Source organism: Aulonocara stuartgranti (genome assembly GCF_965226115.1).
Source record: "Aulonocara stuartgranti genome assembly, chromosome: 5".
Lineage (NCBI taxonomy): Eukaryota > Metazoa > Chordata > Actinopteri > Cichliformes > Cichlidae > Aulonocara > Aulonocara stuartgranti.
In genome coordinates, this window is record NC_138943.1 from 24,409,808 (window position 1) to 24,432,484 (window position 22,677).

Sequence of the window (22,677 nt, forward strand, 5' to 3'; positions counted from 1 at the left end):
CCCACAGACAGAGTGGCACAATTAAATTCTCCTTAAGCCTGTTCAACAGCAGACATTTTTTGTCTTTAATGAGCTTACACTGCTCCATTCTCTCACAGCAAGCATAATCTCTGATTTTCGACTTATTCTGTGAGTGTATGCTTATCTCAGTGTCAGTTTCTTGGTGTGGGATTTTCCAATTGGCTAGAATTGCAGTTTAAACATTGCTTCTTCTTCCCTTTTAATTTGTGTGTGTGTGTGTGTGTGTGTGTGTGTGTGTGTGTGTGTGTGTGTGTGTGTGTGTGTGTGCATTTACTGAGGGAGAGTGATTAAGGCTACAACAATTCACCTATACCGTAGATCTGTGTTCTTGTCTTTATATTTTACTCCATCTTGGTCAGCACCCCACTGATAGTGTGTGTGTTTTCAATCAGTTCGAGTCATTACTGCTGCTCAGATAACTGCTCGGCTGCTCTTCGGCATGTCTTCTTCTATGCTAGTTTCTCTGCTAGTGGGCCTGAATGAAGTGTTTTAAAATGCTGTATGAACACAGGAACACAACTGCAACATTTATTTGTGTCAATATTGTCACAAAATATTAAGAAGGAAGTCGTTTACAAATGTATTTTTTTGTTTTATGAACACAAATTCAAATAGTTCAAAACATCCAAATAATATTTCTATAAAAGAAGGAAAATTAGTGCAAAAAATAGTGAAAAAAGTCACATGGTGGGGATATTTTGACTTTATTAAACAGCTTTAGTTTTTAGAGTTTTAGCTGTCATCACACAGTGAAGGTTTTGCTTTATTTCAGCACACGTTTGTTTCTTTCTTTCTGTCAGTAAATGTACAAAAGTTTAAATAAAGCTTTCACAGAAAGTTTTTGCATCTATTTAACACTTCAATATTTCATGCTGCACACTCATCCTAAACTTGACTCTTTTTATTTATTTTCTGAGTTGCACTCACAGTACTTTACTATGACAAAACATTTTGAATATTTAATTCACACAATTTTAAGACCCTTGACCTATACTTATTGCACCTTTGGTAGCTATTACAGCCTTGAGTCTTCTTTGGCATTATCCTTTAAGCTTGCTGCTACTTCTTTCTTTTCAAGGCTCCTTAATGTTTAGATAGGGAAAGCTTGCCCACACCCTTTTTTAGGTCTCTTCTTAGATACTCCACTGTGGCCAGGTTAGGACACTCTAGGCCTTTTGCAGAATCACTCATATGTTTTGTAGTAGCATGCCTCAGGTCTTTGTCTTGTTGAAACGTAGCTTTTGCCTCAGTCTGATACAAAATAAGATAACCTTCGTTGCATTGTAGAGAGTTGTTACATAAGGTATGAAAGATTTCCTGTATCTGCCCCTGTGGGAATGGAGCTGCTAGAGAAATAGCTCCAATCCTGGAGTCATGACCACACTCGAAAAGGTTTTCAACTCAGGATTTTTTCTCTATCTATATTAACCTCCCAGTTCCTGATACTGCAATCACCACATTTTACTGTGCAGATGGTATTAATGAAGTGATGCCAAGTATCTGTTTTGTGGCATGGTTTAATTTATGTCTCATCAGACCAGAGTTCTTGGTCTAAATGTGGTTAAAATGTCAAACTCCCAGCATGCTGTCATGTGCCTGCTAGTGAGTAACCGCTTCTGTCAGGCCTTTGCTGTTGGAGTACTGCGCCGTGTTCTTCTCTAAGGTTCTGCCAACTCCAGAAAAAGACCACAGTGTTTGTTTGAGCCTGCCTGACCAAGGCTGCCCATCCCCAGTAACTCACTTTGGCCAGATTATAGAAGACTGTTAAACTCATCCTGTTGGTGGTTCTCATTTTTTAACCTCATGGCTTGGTTTTCACTCTGACACACCATCAACAGTGAGCCCTAATACCCATAGCTGTGTGTGTGTGTAGATTATTTTAATTAAGCACTGGATTCAAGTCAAGTTGTAGAAGCATCTCAAAGACAATTGATTATGGTAGGATACACCAGGTGTTTATCAACGATTTTGGTCTTTTGTTGAAAATGAATTAACAAAACATTTCAAATTTGTTCTTGTTTTGTCTTTGTGGGTTTACATGGATGAATAAATGAATGTAATCCATTTTAAAAAGGCGTCTGGAATATAGCATAACATGGAAACCTTGAAAGTGTCTGAAAACATTCCAGGCACACTGTCTTTGCCACAGGGCCTAAGAGACCTCCTTTTGCATACACATTAGACATTTGCGTTTTTGAAGATGTCATAGTGGAGCTGTAGAAACAGTGTAGAGATAGTTTGAAAGGAAGCAGGTAAACTCAGCTCAGCCCTCTGTTCTCTATAAACCAACACACTCCATCCCCAGGAGGAACAGCAGGAAATGCGTCCCTTCAGGTAATTCAGGATATGTCACATCATTTTCACTTTCATGTAAATAGTGTCTGTGTGTGTTGTGTTTATGCTAATCATTACCCTATGGGATCCATATGTTTTTGGTTTAATGGTTAACTGTTTGTTTACAAGGAGACTAAAATTGCTCTGAATCGCCCCTTCAGGGCCACCGACACGTGTACATATACCAAACTACAAACCCACATGAACTTGCAAATACAGAAATATACACAGGTATATAGTCAAGCTTTCACAAACAAATACCCACAAGTGTAAACACATAGTCGTATCTCCTCACCGGCTCTTGATTGGTCTGGTCTGATTTTAATTAGAGGCTCATCTTTCATGGTCCTCAGAACTGGCTCCGAGGTCGAGCGGTTATGTGTTTTGATCCTTATGCCAACGCAAAATTGGTTGATGGCCTGCTTGGATGGCACTGAGGGTTTGTGGGAATGTGTTTCGATCCAACAATCGTAGGTTCGAACATCTACAAAGGGAACGCTTTGACTAGCTAAGTCAAAAGTCCCATACACTTTTAACCCTTGCTACCCCACAGTCAAAAAACAAAGACAAACTGTAGTGAAGGATTCAAGAGTACATAAGATCATATGATCAAACGGCTTGGGGTGCTCCCTTTTTCTGACGTGCCCTGCTTCAGAGTTCAAACCCGATATTGTTTTAAAGTCGATCATTAACAATAACAATTGGAATTTCTTTTGATAAAAGTTTGAACGATAGCATCAGCAAACTCTTTATTTATTTTTCAAAAAATTATATTTATTAACCATAGTTTCATATTCACACTGTTTGTATGTGTCCCATCTGCAACTCACGAATGGAGCCTATCCCACTTTTATTGTTTTTTTTGTTTTTGTTTTTAAGCCATCATGGGGTTTTTCCAACAGTGTCTGCGGTATTCTGTAGACTTCTGCTGCAAAGTTGTTTTAGTTTTAGCAAATTCTGTATTTCAATTGGATTCTTACTGGGGACTCAAATAAGACTGACTTTTAGTTTTCAGAAGGGTTTTTTTCTGTGCTTTGTGTGACTGTGGTAATTGGCCCCAAAAGCAGTTTCCAAAGAATGAGGAAAAACGAGAAACACAATGACTTGAACTGATAAATGCCCTTTTTAAAAAATAAACTATAATACTGATCTCAATATTTTTAAACACTTGCCAGCTGTCTAAAGTTATCAGACTCAGTTGTTGCCTACCAGCATATGGTGTCTTATTATTTTTTTACAATCCATTCTCAAACATTTTATCAAATTGATACCAGTTGTGTAGAACAATAGATGATTATATGTTACTTGCAATTTTGAGTGATAGCGTTATCATTGATTATAGGAATATGAAACACAATGTTCAATGACTTTATGATTAGCCTCCTGAAGTTACACATACTGTTTTTTTTTATTTGCTTCTAATTTACTATTTACTGAGTTTCAGCACTGAGTGTTATTTAAGGAATTTGATAAATATATAAAGGTGGGTTATTGCATGCATAGTACATAGACATGTACTGCTTGCCAGTGATACATGTCGACTACAACACACAGTTACCTCTAAATCAGACATTTGGTGTCAGGACAGCTGTTCTAACTAGTGGTTTTCATATCTGAGCAGACTGATTGAGTCTAATGGACAAAATATGGGTCTTGGAAAAATCGCTTCCACATGGCAGAGATAAAAGTATGTGTGATGAGAGTGAGTGTGAGATGCAGGAAGGTATTATTGGAGTGTACGGTAAGTGTTTTAAGTGTGTTTGTATGGGTGTGAGTTTTGTGTACCGCTATCAAATAGAAGAGAAAAGCAGGAAGTATTTCCCGTCTCCTCAGCTCCTGTTCACATGGTCTCCCACACAAAAATACCCACACATACAAAACGCCCTTGAGAGACACAGATATATACATATGCACAGGTATACAAACACACGCAAACCTTTGCAAGAAAATCACGCAAGGCTTAAAACACTAGGCCTTTTCATCAAGGTTAGCTCAAGTAACATATTTTCATGCTCCATGCTAAAGAGCCCAATGGCCTCAGGGCAAAGCGTCTAAAAACTACATAGGAATGGCGCGAGGAACACAACAAAGAGCCCAAATACTGACGTTCCCCAGACCCATCCACATCCACGGGTTGCAGAACAGGCCGCTGAGGCCACAACCCACAGGACCCAAAGGATCTGCTGCCAATGTCCTGAAAGTGCCAGACACCACAGGACATTTCATGGTTTTAAAGTTGTGGCTGATCAATAGGTTTGTCATTGCAACATTTCCAAAAGACTAATCACCAACAGATCAATGTAAAAAATAAATAAATAAATAAATTCTAACATAAAATAAATCATAATACTTTTGACGGCCTCTTTTTCGTCGTGTATATTATATGGACTTAGTTTTATTTTTGTCAGATGTGACAGACATAGCAGTGCTCATAGTGATCAAGCTATATAGATGTCTGTAGTTAATATTACAATTTATATATTTCAAAGTTTAGTAGCTTTAAATGTGGAATTAGAATGATTATTGCAGAAAGTTTTTCTTTTCTATAAAATTTTTAAAACCTATTTAAGAAAAATAACAGTCTGATATTTTATCTGACCGACAATGCAGAACCCCAAAAACTGTGTTAACAGTAATAAATAATAGGACAAAAGACAAATTAGTGTGTGTGAAAACCAAAAGACATTTGACCTTAAGATTGGCATTAAAATGCAATTATTGCGCAACTCTACAACATTTTTTCAAATGAATAAACATATTTATTCAAGTTGTGAAATCCCATCATGTTGTTTTCATATGTTTAGGTGGAACAGCTAACAGTATCGTAGCCTAGACCTAATTTTAATCATGCATGTTACTAGAAATGACATCTTAAGAAATGCAAATGTCATTGCTTCTCAGTTTAGTAATTACATTTACTGTCATGTGCATTGATTTGTATTTTGATTTTTTTTCATTTAGCTAAATCACCCAATGATTTGCTTGCTGCTGTTTATGACTTCACCTTGATAACTATATCTTTTCTCCTTCTCGTCCTACTGCACAGCTATCAGTAAATTGCAGCATATATTGGAAAAACCTATCTCACGACCATCTATGTATACTCTAAAAAATTACACAGCTCTTGCAAAAAATTATTTTTTGTTTGTTTGGGTTGTCTTTCTTGTTTTGTATAATTACTCAGTTTGCTTAAAGCCTGTGGCTTGCTTATTTATTTGAATATTACATTTATACGGTCTTTACTGGACAGACTGTATAAAAGTTCAGCCATAAAAATGAGAATGGATCCATAGAATTATGCCAGAAATGCACAGGAATGTATCTGCGTCAAAAGGGAATGTGAACCCGAGAAGCTGGGGACAGGAAAGAGAGAACAGATAGAGGAGTGAGGGAGAGTGGATAGAGTAAATAAACAGAGCCGGGAAGTGTTGAGTCCATGCACAGGACGTGGTTTGGTTTGTATGTGTGTACGTGTATGTGTGTGTTTATCAAGCCCAGCTGGCTCCCATTTGCCCAGGAATGAGTCTTCACCTCTCAGAGGCCTGCCTCACTTTGAAGGCCTCTGTGTTTTGTGTGTGTATGGTGTGCATATGAGTGCATGTGTGTGTTTGTATAATAACAGCTTCATTAGAGGACTGCATGGTACCTTTGAACATATAAAACACCCAGACATGTATTTACTGCATATATATTGTGTGCATGCACTCTTATGTGTTCAACAGACACTGGCTTGCAAAAAGAGACATGCACACACATATAGACCCACAAAGATTTCAGGTTTCACAAGCATACACATGGACCCCTAAACAGTCACAAGGGTTTGGATTTAACTACTTCCAGATGCAAGTTTAGGACAGAGAGAGCACACACCAACACATAGACAAAATCTTTTGCTTTGTTGAAGTCAGCAGAGCTACTCTGTTAAAATTAATTAGGTGCTGGTGGATGGGAAATGACAACAGAGTAGGCAAGTTTACCACAAGTGGGGAAACAGCTTGCTGGTTATTTTTGATAATAGGAAACAAAACTGGGAATCTGTTCAAGCATAAACATTGATACATTCATAAAAGTCCACCCAGCTACTCAGCACATAACATACAGTAAATCTAAAACACTGAGATCTGTTTTTAGACGTTTTCTTTAACTTGTTCGTGTGTGTGTCTGTGTACCTGTGTGTTTTGCAGATGTGGCCCACACCTACACTGAGCCCCTCATATTGAGGTTAAATGGCACCCCGGAACGGTTGCAAGGCGATGATGGCGACAACTGCAGCTCCGGCACCAGCCATCCAGATTTGGCGCTTACAGCACCTTACAAGAGTATCACATGTGAGTAAAGCACCCTCACAAACACACATGCATACACATTCACACATCGGGACACACTCGCACACTTGAGAGACCAGTGAGACTTTTTTTCCATTACTGATCACTGGTTTGATGAGTCACATTGTCCTGACCTTTAACAAACACATTTGCACACCCTCAAGAAATAGGTCAGGTAATCATACACGCAGACAGAAATATCTACATCCACATCTGTCAGCTAAGTAGGTTAGCTTTCTGATTTTTTTTCCCAATACAACCAAGTGTGCACCCAAGTCTGAACACTCAAAATGAAACACCTTTTACTCTTTTCTTTCACTTTCCTACATTTTAATCCTTCCCCAGGTTTGTTAGAATATCACCATAATAAAAATAGTCGCATGACAGCAACTTTTCTTAAGTTAGTTTTTCTTCTTCTTCTTTTTTTAGGTTTTTATTATTATTAATATTCAACTTTGAGTTAGTCAAAACAAGAGGAGTCAAATCACATAGATTTCATGTAATTCTGTAATCACCTGCTCTGTAGCCCCAGCTGTCACCATCTTTGGGGTTTTTTTTAAAGGCCTAAAAAGCAAGGAGGGAATTTGACTGATACACATGGTCAAATCCACATGTTTAGTAGCATCTTGTGAATCGTAATGTAGCTACACTGCATTACGAACAAGCCCTGCATCTGGTTTGCTCAAATGGGGATTATAATAAACAAAATGAAAATCATGTTTTTTATAGATGATGTTAAACACAATAAACGTTTCAAGAAAGTGTTTACAGAGGTCATAAATCAAGTTAGCAGCAAACTAATTTTCTCAAAGACATCTATGCAGTGAGACTTCTTCTTCCAAACAGAAGAGACTCCCGCTACTGGCCATTAGAAAGAGGGCAAGTACATCTGCATTAGCCCAAGTTTTTGGTAGCAGAAGCTGACTTAATCTTTCATATTCCCTCTATAGGTACAGCTTATTTGTTGCCTCTCCCCACTAAACTCATCCATGATGCACAGAGCAGGCCCATGGCATAGAGATCATTATATAGTGAAGGTGGATATTGGAAATTACACTGTTCTAGCAGCAATTCAAATACATTGTAAAAGCACATATATTACTATAGTACACAATAAGCTAAATATATATACACAAAATTAAAAGGTAATGCGACGGAGTATGCTTTGTTACCACCTCAGTGTCATACAAATTTCTTTTTTTTCCCCCAACTTAATGCACCTCTTCACTTTTCACTTACATTCTAAGCTGGTGGATTGATTTAAATTTCTTTTTCTTTATTTTTTTATTTGTCTTGTCGCAATAGTCTGCACTAATAGCTTAAAATTGCTTGCAATGATTGTTGTGGTGTGTGTGCATGATACACACAATGATAGGGAATGATCAGATAATGTCATGCTGCTTGCTATGCTGGTTTGAGAGAGACAACAAATGCAACATGGCATGCAAAGACTCTTCTTTAACAACTATCCTGATCTCGCCCAAGGCATCAAAACGATCCTGCAATGACTCATCTCTTTTGTTGTATTTTGAGGAAACATAACCAGTCTCACTGTGCTACAGGTCGCATATCTTCATGAATCACACTTAAGTTTTGAAATGAGTCACCTGAGCCTGTCTGAGTTAAGCGTACTTGGATGAGATTAAAAGAAGCCAATGTTTCGGCTTCTTTGGATTTATAACTTGGTCAACAAAAACACATTTAAGAGTAGGTGCAACTGCATGCAAAGTTAATGAAATGTGGCAATTAGAGACAAATTCACATATGGCATTCTTCCACCATTTATCCATTTGCTTGCTCGAGCTGTCATCCTCATCATCTTTAGTTTAGGCTTGTGGGACAAGATTTAAGTTGGAGGGTACATAAAATTTAAAAATAAACAAAATAAATATTCTCATATTCCTATATCAGTTCTCATCCAGGAAAATAGATTTAACAACACAACATACTGTTTGGGATTATGGTAGATTTGAATCGTTTTAAAAAAAAGTCAGTGTGATTTATTTGTCTGTTTTATTATTGCTGCAATGCAAATCCAGATTTCAGTTTTAATGTCTTTGTTGGTGCTGTTTAATTCGACCCGTGAAACAGGTCTACTGATGCCAGTAACATTTTTCACTGCTGTAAAATAAAATACCTATTTGGCAATAGCACTGAAGAAAGAAAATTGCAAGAGGAGAGGTTATTGTGTTTGCTTTATTTACGCCCTTCAAGTCTAAACTACTTCCTAACCTCTCCAGCTGTCCAGTCATCACATTCTACACTGGGTGTATGCACAGCCCTCAGTATCAATTTGCTCATTTGCTGGTGACTAGTAGCACAACACCTAACAATTCTCTATACAAAGTCACACAGTTAGCACCAAAACCCATTTTCCTCCCTCCTATTACTAGTCTAGTGATTTTCTGTCTGCACAAAGGAGCTGCTTTTACTTTCCATGCTGTGCAGTAGCTCAAACTCTCTGTGTCAAAGCCAAAGATTGCACAATTTTGCTGTCATTACCAAATGGCATTTATTTTTATTGCCTTTACTCTGTTTTGAAATTACAACATTCTCGGCTTAACTTCTAAACTATTTCTAATATGTTATATGTTATTAGGTAAAATTTCACAGTAAAAACACTCCCAAATGTATACTTAAAAAGCATGAGTCTCAATTTGTCTAAAGAAAAGAATGGTGATGAATGAAAGGAGGAATTCGGGGGTGAGAAGGTGGGGGTTGAGCATAGTCAGAAAACTCTGAGCGCATTTCCTGGAATCCAGGGCCAATATCTGTGACAAACACACAATGCTGTCTCATCCTACTTTTCTAACTATATAAAGAGTATTTCAGATTTCAGGCAGGAAACCTATAAGTAGGTTAACAGAGTTTGTTTTGAACTGAGTAGGTGTGTGAATATCTGCTGTCTTGGACTATTTTTTGCCTCTACCTGTCCTGTCTGCTGTGTGCGTCTATTTTCAGACCTGAACTGGAAGCCCTAGAAGTTTGTCTGCCTTTCCCTGTCTCTTTCCTTCAGCTTTATTTGCCAGTAAAAACCGTGAAACCCACCAGCTCCATTTGCTGCACAGAGTGAGTTATGTAACTATAGTGGGCTTAAACAAAATCTGCTTCCATGGACTCGTCCTCATTGCCTTCATCCATAGCTTTCTCCATTTAAAACTTACACAATCACACAATGACCACAAAGGAAACAATACTAGTTTCTAAACTTTATCCCTCACTCAGGTGAATACTGACAGCTTATGTCTGCTTGTCTGCATAATTATACGTCTGAGGGCCTCTATCAGTATGAATGCAGTTTAAATATGGTCTGCAAACAGTCAATCAATCATCTGTGTATCTGGCTTCATAATGAGCATGTAGACCTCATAAAGTAGCTGTGACTCAGGTCTGTGGTGAGATCATGGCTGTGTGACATCTGCGTATATGTCTGCGTGTGCATCAGAGTGTTTGGGAGCGACGGCGTGAAGAAACAGAAGCATAAACAGAAAAATCCACAGCTCGTATGTTCTGTCTCCCGGTGATGACATCACAGTTTCATTATGTGTCTGGCCCTGGGCAAGCCGGCTGAGAACAAAGTGCCAAGAGATCTGCAGACATATCTGAGTGTGTTATGGTTTAAGTGGAACAGACACACACACACACACCTTCCCAAGCTCCCTCAGACACACACTTCAGTCACTGATGTCATGAAACACCACTGTCTTTGACGTCATGGTCACAGCAGGACACGTGTTCACAGCTGTTCCTGCTTACACTCACTGGTACTGGAAACAATAAAACGCGTAGCCTAATCAGCGACACAACTGAAGAAATATTTCTCATACTTCCATTTCCTTATCTTTATTATTTTGCAGCATCTTCACTGTATGAGATGAATGTATATGAGAAAAAAGGCGACCCAGAGCAGAGCTGTTTGTTATTATCTTGTCATCAAAGGGGAGGAGTGTGCAACGTGTTGTTGTCGGGAAATCTAACAGTGCTGTGACGTTGCTTTTAATTAAAGACCAGTCACTGGGCTCAAACTGTTTTCCCTCTCTGTTTTCGTGACTAGATTCTCTTTCACCTTACCCTTTCTTTGCCATCTCTTTTTAGTCATTTGTAAATATGCACATAGCATGGTGACAAGGTGAAGGATGGCGATTCAGTTATGAGATGTCACAGGGGTCATGTGTCAACAAAGTGTTTGGCTGGTAACTCAGGTCAAGTAATTAATGCTGTTGTGTATTATATTATACTTGCATGTTGACTGGCTTTGGTTTCAAATTCAGACCTAGCCTCCTTCTTGAATTTGTGATTTGCACACTGTGTTGTCTGTTGAAAAACACACAAATGAGTCAAATGTTGCATTTGTTTCCAAATGTCATATTTCATCTTTCAGTGCAAAAATGCAATATAGAACTGTACTTGGCAAGTTGCAAGTCAGACTTTGTTGTTGTTTTTTGTAGTATAGAAAAGCTTCTGCAAATATGTGCAGACACAAAGTCAACTTGTAATCATTTAGCTTTGTGAGAGATTGTTTTGATCTTGCGCTGGCTTTCCTAAATACTTAGAGGTGTAGAGCGTTTTAATTAGTTGCCACAGTGTGCGTTTTGTGAAAATTGCACCCCATAATTCAGCAGCTTGTACAACCACCTCCAACAACAATAACTTGAAGTAATCACTTTCTGTGTGACTACCAGTGTCTCACATTGTTGTGGAGGAATTTTGAAACACTCTTTACAACGTTGCTACAGTTCAGTGAGATTTCCGGGCATTCATTTATGCACAGCTCTCTTGGGTTTAAGTCTGGACTTTGACTAGGCAATTGCAACACCTTGATTCTTTTCTTTTTCAGCCATTTTGCTGTAGTTTTGTTGATGTGCTTGGGATCATTGTCCTGCTACATGACCCGATTTAAGCCAAGCTTTAGCTTTCTGAAATTTGACCTCACATTTGACTCTACATTATTTTGATAAACAGACGATTTTATGGTCAACTCATTGAGTCAAAATGTCCAGATCCTGTGGCTGCAGAACAGCCCAAATCATAACCCCTCCACCACCGTGCTTGACGGGTGATGTGAGGTGATTACACTGATATGCTGTGTTTGGTTTTCACCAAATGTGGTGCTGTGCATTATGGCCAAACATTTTCACTTTGGTTTTTCTCTGCCCTTGAATCTTCTTTTACCCTGACAACCTTTTAATACAAACCAAACTTGTTCAGTCTTCTTCTAATTGCACTGTCACTGACTTCAACAGCTGCCAAAACTTTCAGAGAGGCGCTCACTTTTTGCAGATGATCACTTAGCACACGGTTGCTACTTACACTCTTAATCTCTTCATATATTCCTAATAGTAAGAGTGTACTTAGTTTTTTACATGATTTCATAGAATGCTTTGTTTTTCAAATGCTTGTAAGAAGCTAAGTTAAGCAAACCAGACTCCTCCATTTGGTAGCTTAGCTAGCACTTACAGTAAGAAGTAATTGGTTGCTTGCAAAAATATATTTTCAGAATTGTTTTTTCAACACTGGTTTTAACATAACTGCAAGAAATCTTTAAATCTGTCTCTTGCAGAAATTTGGTTTCTGTGATGCTGTGTTCAAATCTAATTTTATGAATAGTAGCAACAACACTATAAGAAATCCATCAAAGTTTTCAGGCTTATCCACAGTAATTTAAACAACCATACTTATAGTAACAGCGACAACGCCTCAGAATGGTTTGTACAGTATATTCCAGTTATGGGTGAATTTAGTGACAATATTTTAAAACTGCATGGATACAAGGATAAAATGATAAGTTTCAAGATTCTTAAGAACAAATATTTTGTTATTTAAAATGACAGCAGTTTGAACCTTGTGGCCAAAACTGAGTCACACTTTTATCCTGCACACACCTCATGTTGAGTCACCAGTCTTGTGCCTCTGACTGAACTCTGCTCTCACATTACTTTTCACCATAGTGAGTGGGTGCAACTAAACAAGCCTCATTAACACTGTAATGCTGGTTACAGCTCTGTATAGCAGCCAAAAATGTGGGGAAGTCTCATTGAAAACTGTTTTAAATAGCACTTTACAACACTCGCTTATCATTTTCCAATTCTCATAGTTTTAGTACTTCGCACTTATTGGCCAGCTTTTTAAAAACAATCAAACTATGAAGGAAAAAAAACTCAGAGGGAATATGGGAGCTGGGGGACATTACATGCACTTCGTTTTCAAATGCACAGACACAGATGATGAGAAACTGATTTGTTTCCATGTATGTTATGCAGTACAGATCATTCTGGATTTTCATAATTAAATGCATACATATAGATGTTTACTGGGGAAAAACCTGAAGCAATCCAAATTTACTGTTTTCATTTAGAATATAAAGTTTAACGTTCACAGTTATCAGAAAATACTCTGACATCTAGATTACTCTGCTAAGCTTGTTGGCTTAATAGTGCACAAAAGCTTGCATATAGATTTAGGAGTCAGGAGGCTCATCCTGCATGCATCTTTTCTTCACGTGCTGTTAAGGCTGTATTCGGGTTAAGTATTTAGTTTGATTAGAAATGTTATAGTTTTACAGGACACAGTGGGACAGAGCAGCTAGAACAGAGACAGACAGAATTCACAGTCGCTGTGTTTATGTAGCTGAGAACCGCCAGGACAGGAGGAAGAGGTGGAGGGTGTGTAAATGGCAGCGTGCTGCTGCATTCATCCGAGGGTGACTCATACTCGGCACCGATAGACCTGCGCATGCACATTTCATACTAGAGGTTGCAGGACCTGTAGTGGCCAACGCAGCTGTGTACGTGCCATACATGCACACACTGTGGTTTCCCAGTCTCATCATGTTAATCCCGCAATCATTTGGCTCTTTATTTGCTGTTATTTTTAACCAGCTCCCAGCTCCCTCTAAAGCTGAATCATTGTGTTTATGTGTCACACCCATGCATCCTCCTGGTCCAAAAATGTACAAGCAGCGACCTATTTTATTTTCACTTCATCTTTCTAACTAACTTTCTTGATCACAGACAAAGAGACCTTGTTTTTTTTCTGTGTGTGTTCATGAGTGTGTGTTCACACGTGTTCTTGTATTCATATATGTGTGTATGAGCCTAACCTCAAGCTCTGTTTGGAGACAGTCCTCACTCCACGTCCCTCTCTCTGCCAAATCCACCTATGTACTTTGTTCGCACAGGCACACTCACGCACCACAAACTCACAGGACATATGATTTTCTCAGAAACTAAAGAGGAAAGTGAAAAACTGTGCACAGTACCGCTACAGTTTGACTAACCCCCTTCTTCGCTTTCCAACATAAATTCTGCTAGGGTCAGAGTGTTACAATAGAGTATTTTGCAAAAAGGCTAAAAGTGAGTGACAATACGCAGAGAGTGTAAGGGAGAAGGGGTGAACACAGAGGGCAGTACGAATTTCTCACACAAAAGGGAAAAGAAGAAAAAAAAGAGAATAACATGGAAGACTTTTGACATACTTTAGAGAAGAAAGTATGGCTTCCTCATACTGGCCCTGCACATGCGATCATGTCAACAGACTTGTGCACGTACATATTCACATACTCTGGGCCTGCAGTCTGCCAAACATCTGGAGCAAAGTTATAAAAACGCTGAATGACAGAATCTTTAATAACACAGATTGGTTTTGTGACCACAGCCACCAGCCAATCATAACATGCCTAGTTGGGTTATCTGTCTCTGAGTGCTTATCGAACACACAGTTTCCATGTTCCAGACATGTCTCATAGTTACAGATCACTCTGTGTGTGTGTGTGTGTGTGTGTGTGTGTGTGTGTGTGTGTGTGTGTGTGTGTGTGTGTTAGACTTTTGTTTGGTCTTTTACGCCACATTCATTCTTACCACACCTTTTCACTGCACATGGTTTTAGGTAAGGAAGAACTGTAGAGCTATATCTATAGAATCGTATTAAATACTAACATGATTTATTCTTTTTTTAAACAGGCTTCCATAATTTCATTTTCAGAGTATGTGTGCTTGCTTTGGCAGTGAAACTGAGCTTTTCTGCCCCTCTACTTTCTAGCTGAATTGTTAATACTCCATAACACTTGGTGGTAAAATATACAAATTACTGAGCAAAATTTAACACTTGTGAATAATGCTTGAGCGTTTTAGGTACGGTTTATCTTGGAACAAAAGTATGTTTGCAGAAAATATCACATGGAGGTGTTTCTACCTAGAGACAAACTCCTCTCTTTGTCTGTCAAACTCTTCATTCTTTCTTTCTAGTTGTGAAAGAGTCTAGACAAGTAAGTTCAGGGTTCAGCTCAGTAAATACATAGTGCTTCCCATGAGCAGTTTCCTTTAGGGTGGACTCTGTAATTGGACTCAATTTCCCGAAACCTCCCTCTCGATGACACCGCATCTGCCCGGACATTAAGACAAGTCTCAGAGCTTCACACAGAACAGGTTCATTACACACAAAAGACTCCTCACAACCAACAGATAATATAAATAGTTCCATCCCGTTTGTATAAATGCTGTAAAATTTTATGGATTTTTTTCTGAAGTTTTTAGATTTGATCCTTGTTAGGTGAAGTATGAAATGAAGATCAATGTTTCTTTGTCCAGCCAAATGATTGAGCACATAAAATCATAAGTACAGCAACACTGATCTTTACTGAACTGCACTGATTTGAAATGATATTCATTTAAAATAAAGTTTATGTGAGCCTGCTGTTAATGGATATACTTTTGTTAATCCCTAGCTCAACCGGCAGCCAGATCCACGCCCATCCACCACACCCAGCCATGTCGGTCACAGCCCAGCAGCCAGATACGCAGTGAAGCCAAGAACCACGCACACACACGCTCCCCTCACACGCACTGTCCGAATCACACGCACACACCTCACACGCATGTACTCCAGTCCAACGGGGTCAGGAATCCTAAGCTGGGCTCCCTACCGAGAGGCGGCTCATCCACCTCCTCATCTTCTTCAGCGGGACCCAAACACACCAAGAAATTGCGGTCCAACCCTTCCATCAACTCACAGAGCAGCAAGAGAAGCAAGAGCAGCTCCAAGAGCAACAGCTCCCAGATTCCCACAGAGGCACAGGACGGTGAGATACCGATGCTGACACAAAGACTGGAGCAGGAGGAGAGGGAGGGAGTGATAGCAAAGTTCACTTTTGCTTTGTTTTTTCCCCCAATTGGCCGTTCATAATAGAAGAGCAGACTTGTGTTTTCCCCTAGCATATTTTCCCTGTGGCAATACATTTTAACTAAAAAAGTCATCAAAAAAGGTAATTGATTGAGTTCAGTACTTCTCACCTATTATAATCTGTAATGTAAATTGCATGTATAAATGTTAACCTGCTGTATATGGCAGCTGAAAATGGATTAATCAAAATCGAAAGGAGAACAAACTTCAGGCTGGAAAATGTCAGAATTTGTTAACCTTGTCACTCTAATAACTCCCAATCGGCAGTCCTCCATTAAGATCCAGGTTTATCTCACATCACTTCGGTTTTTGAAGTTGGCTTAGCTGACGAAACTCTTTCTGTGTGTCTCTTTCCCTCTAGACTGCTGTGTTCACTGTATTTTGGCGTGTCTCTTTTGTGAGTTTCTAACCCTGTGCAACATTATGCTGGACTGTGCCACATGCGGCTCCTGTGTGGGAGAGGACTCGTGTTTCTGCTGCTGCTGCATCACCGAGGAATGTGGCGACTGTGACCTGCCCTGTGATATGGACTGTGGGATCATTGACGCCTGCTGTGAGTCTGCAGACTGCCTGGAGATCTGCATGGAGTGCTGCAGCCTTTGCTTCTCTTCCTGAGGCCCTTAGCCAACGCAACATATCTGCTATGCATTTTTACAAAGCCCAGGAGCAAGTTCGAGCAGCGTCTTGTCAGATATAAGAAGTGCTACACCCAGTCGCTGTTCCCTGGACATTGCGGTTCATACTGTATTGGCTGGTCTTGTAGGCTCCGCAAAATGTCCAATGTTTCCTACAGGCGAAAGATTGTGACCTAATGCTGAAATCGGTCACCGGTGATTTATTCTTTCCTTTACTGATCACGCAATGACACAGTAAACTTCACTTCGTTGTCTTTGCTGTTGGGTCATTGCTACACAGCTGGGTGAATGGTGTGGACTGAATTGTAGTTGTGGTCTATGAGCGTATGCCAGGCTATGCAGACTCTGGACCCTCATGGAACAAGCCATTATTACAATGGAGCCCCTTGTGCCGTCTGAATGACTGGAGTTCTCCAAGCATGAAAAATGACCTCTAAAGGCAAATGAGAAAATGGCTCAATTTAACCGGATTTTAGTGTTTCTGTAGATAAGAGCAGCAGCATAATGGGAAAATGGATGCTCAGATCTCAGTAGAAACGCAGTCTGTCCTTCTGTCCTTTCCAAGGTTAAAGTCTGGTAGTTTGATTGCGTACATTGGCCTTTGTGACACACACACACAGTCAAACGTTGAATCCAGCCCTGTCTTTGTCCTTGTTACATTGTACAAAACAGAGAAAACATAAATGGTGGCTTGTGGCAATATTAGTGACTTTTTTTTGTTAATATGCATCTTTCTCTGACTGACCTATTGTGAAAAGAGATCATCATGAGATTGTTGTGCTTCAGCCTAGATTTGAGTCCTGTTAAATCAGTACTGTACGGAACAGACATCACAGAGCGAATGGTTGATAGCATTTGCAGTAGAGTCTTTTTTTTTAATATGTGAAAATTCATTTAATATTTTGCATCTTGTTTACTTTTACATTTTATTTTAGGGGCTTTGACTGTATTCAATGAATTCTCGCTCATCTGGTGAAGGACTGGAAGGCATCATCTCCTTTTTAATACGTTTCATTTTTCCTCCGTCGTTCATGCTATGTGAACAAATGGCCTCGGCTTAGCTTAAGGCCTGAATTTTCAAGTAGTTTCTTTGCCTTTACCAAATCTCTATTAATCCTTGTTTTGTAGATTTTAGTTAAGATATTTGCATCTCTCCTCTAATGTGAAAATCACATTTCTGTGTTATCGGGTTTTGCCGGGCTCTCTGTAAGGCAGACATTGCTCAACATCTAATTTAATTCCTTGAGTGAAAATCTCAAGACATTATGCTAAGTTAGATCCATGTGCTCGTAGTATGAATGGTACACTTTTGATAGCAGGCCTGCACTCTCGTGCGCTCCGGCGCATACCTTCTTCAACTCAATACCTCTTGAGATGTCATCTAGATCTGTTGTGCATTTTATAATTACTTGATACAAATCTCTCTTTTCTCTGATGAAATACTGTTAGAGAAATCCTTTTTTTTTTAATAGTTTACTGTTACTGGAACTCAGTTTCTTGACCTATAATTACATGTAAATAGAAGTGCTAATGTGCCTGGCTAATGTGGCTGTGTTTGATTAAACCCTATTTTAAGGGTTGCAATCTCACACTGATGATGAAAACACACTACAGTTTAAATCAACTTCCTGACAGCAAAGTAAAAAATTCTGAAGCCAGCAAATATTACTCAAGAGGAGTGCCTGATTTTGACATCAGTGTTCAGCTGACTAAATTTTCAATGACATTGTGAAGAAGGGCTGAAATGTTTTAACTCCTTACCCCTTGAAACCTTACTAGTAGTAATCTTTGAAGCTCTTTTCTTAACTGAGCGGCTTCTCTCATATTTCAGGTCTGCTTGTAGAACAAGATGACTGCGTTCGCATCATATCGTAGTCAGGGTGGTCTCTGCCTGTGTAGCTACCCTTGGAAAAACCCAGAAACTATTCTAATGGTCATCAAACTACGTCTTTATTGATATATACTAAGGTGTCAAAACTTGTCATTAAGGGTACATGGGAGGTCTTTAAATGTTGCTTTTATACTGTTCAAGCAGTACATATACGTTTTATGATGAAGATTTCTGTTGTTCCATGGAAGAAAATGGGGGCATATATAACAACTAAAATAAAACAAAAAAATCTTTAATAGCATCAGCAGCCACCCAGAATTGCAGAATTAGAATTAGAGAATTAGAGATGCAATTGGTGCATCTCTAATTAATACCTGACTGGACATATCATTCAAATTTAGGGACATTCTGATTAACTGATGCAAAGAGCCCTGGAAAACATGCCATTATTAAAGTACAGAGAGGTTTATGAAGGGAGAACTAATTATCCAAGGTTATAGCATGTGTAGAAGTGATAACAATATTATTTCTTTTTATTTACAAAATATTCCAAGTGGATATTCATATAATGGTGCTTCATCTAGGGATCTACTTCTGTGTCACCAGACTAAAGCAAATATCTCTGGTGTGTGCAAAGTTAACATTTCCTTAACAACACTGGTTCGTTAACCCTTTAAGACCTACCATAGAACCAAGTCCGCCAGAGCTTATATTATATTTTTACATGCTGTGGAGCCATTTTTGGGAGCATTTCAAGTTGCTATACATCAATACAACCATTACAGCCTAAATTTTAATAATATGTCTGCATTAGGTGCATAGTAATTACATAAATTGCAAAAAAGTGCAATAAACTACAAAAAAATTGAAAATCGTTTTTGTTTTTTTAACATATATTTCTAGTTAGAGAAATTTAAGAGGCTCATCCCTCAAAACTGTAAATACAAAAAAGTTGCACAAACTAGTTTCCCACCACAGGAAATTTATTTTGAGTGTCTTCATAGTTTTATTTTTGAAATACACCAATTTTTATACACTGCAGGAAAAACGAAAATAAATATTATAATGCAAATTTGCAAAATAACAGCATATGCATCAAAATAAACTATTTCCAGCAGTGCAATATGAGTCCTAAGCATCCCAGAAACGACACAGAAAGTCATAAACTCAAACATAACTTTTTAAAAGTATAGGCTCATAAGGCCCCGATCGTAAAAAAAACTACATTTCCGCAAAATGACGTCACTTCCGGTTTCGGGCAGGTCATGCGGTCATGTGATAGTTCGCGCTGATGGATGTAGGAAGTGTTACAAACAGCTGATCGGATCGGCGAAGCGTGTTTCTGGAATATCATGTTTTTGTTGCTGCAAGTGATTTTTATGCAGTTTTTGCAAAGCTATATGTGGAAGGAAACTGTGACCTAGGACAAGCTGATGGCATCAGATGTAAGTACAACTCCTCCGTGCCCGCTCCGATCGGCTGTAAAGGGTTAACAATGGAGAATAAATAATAAAAATAGTTTTGTACCACTGGAATAGATTTCATTTATGTGCCTGCATTGCTACAGAGTCAACAAATATAATAGTACCACCAGACTCTATTGTTAAAAAGTGAAGGGCTATTCTATGTAGAGCCTAGCCAGTATGAGATTTTAAAGCTCGATATTGATATTTCGTGACGTAAAAAGCTGATATTCCGATATATCGGCCCATATCGTTTTTTCTTCCATGCACACAAAACAGGATTTCCTTAACATCTGTTATATGTAGCTATTTATTCGCTTGTTTACGATTTTCCAGACTCTGCTGGTTGTTGTGTTTGTTCCAAACACGTGTTGCAAACACATAAGTTGCAGAGTGCCCTCTAGTGGACATCGTCAACACCCATGATTTAAGGGTGTTTCTCCCATGTCTTTAGTTTTTTTTTAATTATCCTTTATCAACTGCTATAAATGACAACAGCCATAGGTTAGCAAATCACTATTACTGGCAAGTAATATCCATTCTGCCAGTTAGTTTACCTTACTATCATGCAATCTACTTGGCTAAGATGTGTAAAATTATGAATACGTAGTTTCATGTTTCCTACCATCAAATTTTATGCCTTGAACAAAGACAACCCATTTGAAATGCTTTTTCTAATCATTTATGGTTTATCAAAATCCCAGACTATAAGTTTCAAGGCTCTTAGCACTCTGCTGCAGTTTCTCCCTGAGCTCAGACTCCAGTGTAAAGCAGGCAATCTTTTAGGCCTTTAAAACCAGGATTCATTCAGTGTGGGAAACTCACTGAACTTGCTTGTTGCGTTTAACTTATTTTATGTAACTTAAATTCTCCAACAAAGGCTTTTTTACTCTGTTAACATTTGCCACTATCTTGTGAGTTCTACATTTTTCCAAAAGTAGCTTCACTTAAGCTTTTCAGAAAATAAAACATAATTGTGAACTATAAACGCTCAGGAAGAAGGTGCAGCTTGTTTGAATCCAGGTTGTACTATGCAGAAAAAATCAGGTTAATGTCTGCGTTGAAAAACAAAAAAAAATTGTACAGTTCAGTTAAATTTCTTTAAATATATTTTATGATTCAGTCATTTCATATTATTTTGTTTTGTTTCCCAGCTTATAGAAAATGGATATGGTCTGGAGGTACTGAAAATGCTGTTTACTTGGTCTGGTGATGGAGAGCACTCTCTGTCTGGACGTTGAAAGTTCCTAGATGAGCGCCAGTTTTGCACTTAGATCAATCTCTAGAACATAGAGATGGTTTTGAGATGTGGATCTGATGTGTTTATATCAAACAGTTCATCATCTCATTTCAAATATTTCCCTTGTATTCAGAGAAGCTATTATGGTAATACTGGAAGAAAACAAGTTTGCTTTTAGTGATTTTCATACTCAGTATTATTGTTTTGGGGGTTTTTTTACTCACATTGACCAAAGAAATGTCTGTTGGCTTTTATGGCTTTTTTATCTTATTATGGGGATGGAATAGAATTGAATTTCCAAATTGAATTTAAGGGCTGGCCATCTCTGTTAATAGTATGAAAGTTATCCATATCCCAGCTTAAATGTTAGTAGACTGTAGTCCACTATAATGTTGTTTTGTTTACATTTTTCCCATGTAATGTCTATTTGAGTTGCTATTCTGAACGTTGCCTTAACTTTTTGTTTAATACTGAATAAACAATGTGAACTCCACACATCTGCCATTCATTCTTCATGTGAACACACTGTGGGATTATGAGGGTGATGATTTGCACTGTTGCCTCACAGCAAGAAGGTTCTGGTTTCAAACCTGCTTGCAGCCTGGGTGTGTTTGTTATGTTAACATTAAAAAAATGCTGGTTCATAATCTGAGTAGTTTTGAAAAACAAAAATTCAATATCCAGTCAAGTTGTATTCTTCCCATTCGGACTGCAAGGCACACTAGTTTCCCTCATCAGCCTACATTATACTTGACGGTGTCCAGCTGTTCATTTGTGTTCAGATTCCATTCAGCTTACAGTCCTGTAAAAAAAAAAAAAGAACATTTTCACAGGACTTTGTGCAGTCCCATGAAAATCTCAGTACACCCTTACTGCTTCCATAAAAATGAAGAGGGTGAATCAGAAGCACTTGATTAACTAATCATCAGCAAAGGTGGGCACTTCTCTAATACCAGAAGATTTCTGGCATTTTGCTTGTCTGGAGCATTCAGGTGTCTGATAAGATAATGCCACAATGTTCCCAGGACTAGATATCCTAATGTTTAAACCATGCAAAGTTCAGAGAAATTGCAAGAAACCCAAGAGTAACATCTCAGACTCTACAGTCCTCTTCCAAATAAGCCACTTATTTAGTCGTTTTCTAAGACTTTCTAAATATGGCTTGTTTGGACGGGCTGCCATTTATACAGCGTATCAGCACAAACACCGCATACCAACTGTCAAGCACGGTGGTGGAGGAGTTATGACTTGGGTTTGTTTTGCAGCCAAGGGACCTGGCACCTTGCAGTCAGTCCGTCTTGTCTTGTATATAAAAATACTCTAGAGTGAATGGTGAGGCTATTTGTTAGACAGCTAAAGCCTGGGAAATGGGACACATTTACAACAGAATGGCTGAAAAAGAAAAGAATCAAGGTGTTGCAATGGTCCAGTCAAAGGCTAGAGCTCAACCCAACTGCTGCTGCAAGACTTTAAGAGAGCTGTGCATAAACAGTTCATGCTAACCTCAATGAACTGAAGCGATAGTGTGTAGAGGAGTTGACCAGAATTCCTGCACAACAATAGAACAAACTGATGAGGACATAGAGGAAACAATCACTTCACGTTATTGCTGATAAAGCTAACTGTACCACCTGTACTTGTTTCATGGGAT

The 22,677-nt window shown here is 38.6% G+C and overlaps 1 protein-coding gene across 4 annotated transcripts in view; it reads left to right on the forward strand.

Annotated features, from left to right (window-relative positions):
• The window catches only part of mdfi (MyoD family inhibitor), a 34,842-nt gene extending 13,323 nt beyond the window's left edge, over positions 1-21,519 (forward strand). For 3 of the 4 annotated variants that reach the window (XM_082532802.1, XM_082532800.1, XM_082532801.1), the window contains exons 3-5: positions 6,540-6,683; positions 15,403-15,756; positions 16,219-21,519. In XM_082532802.1, coding sequence (XP_082388928.1) covers positions 6,540-6,683; positions 15,403-15,756; positions 16,219-16,472 — 752 coding nt within the window. In that variant the 3' untranslated portion in view covers positions 16,473-21,519. The remainder of the gene's footprint in view (positions 1-6,539; positions 6,684-15,402; positions 15,757-16,218) is intronic. The other variant, XR_014276729.1, reaches the window with a different exon arrangement.
• The last annotated feature ends 1,158 nt before the right edge of the window (positions 21,520-22,677 follow it).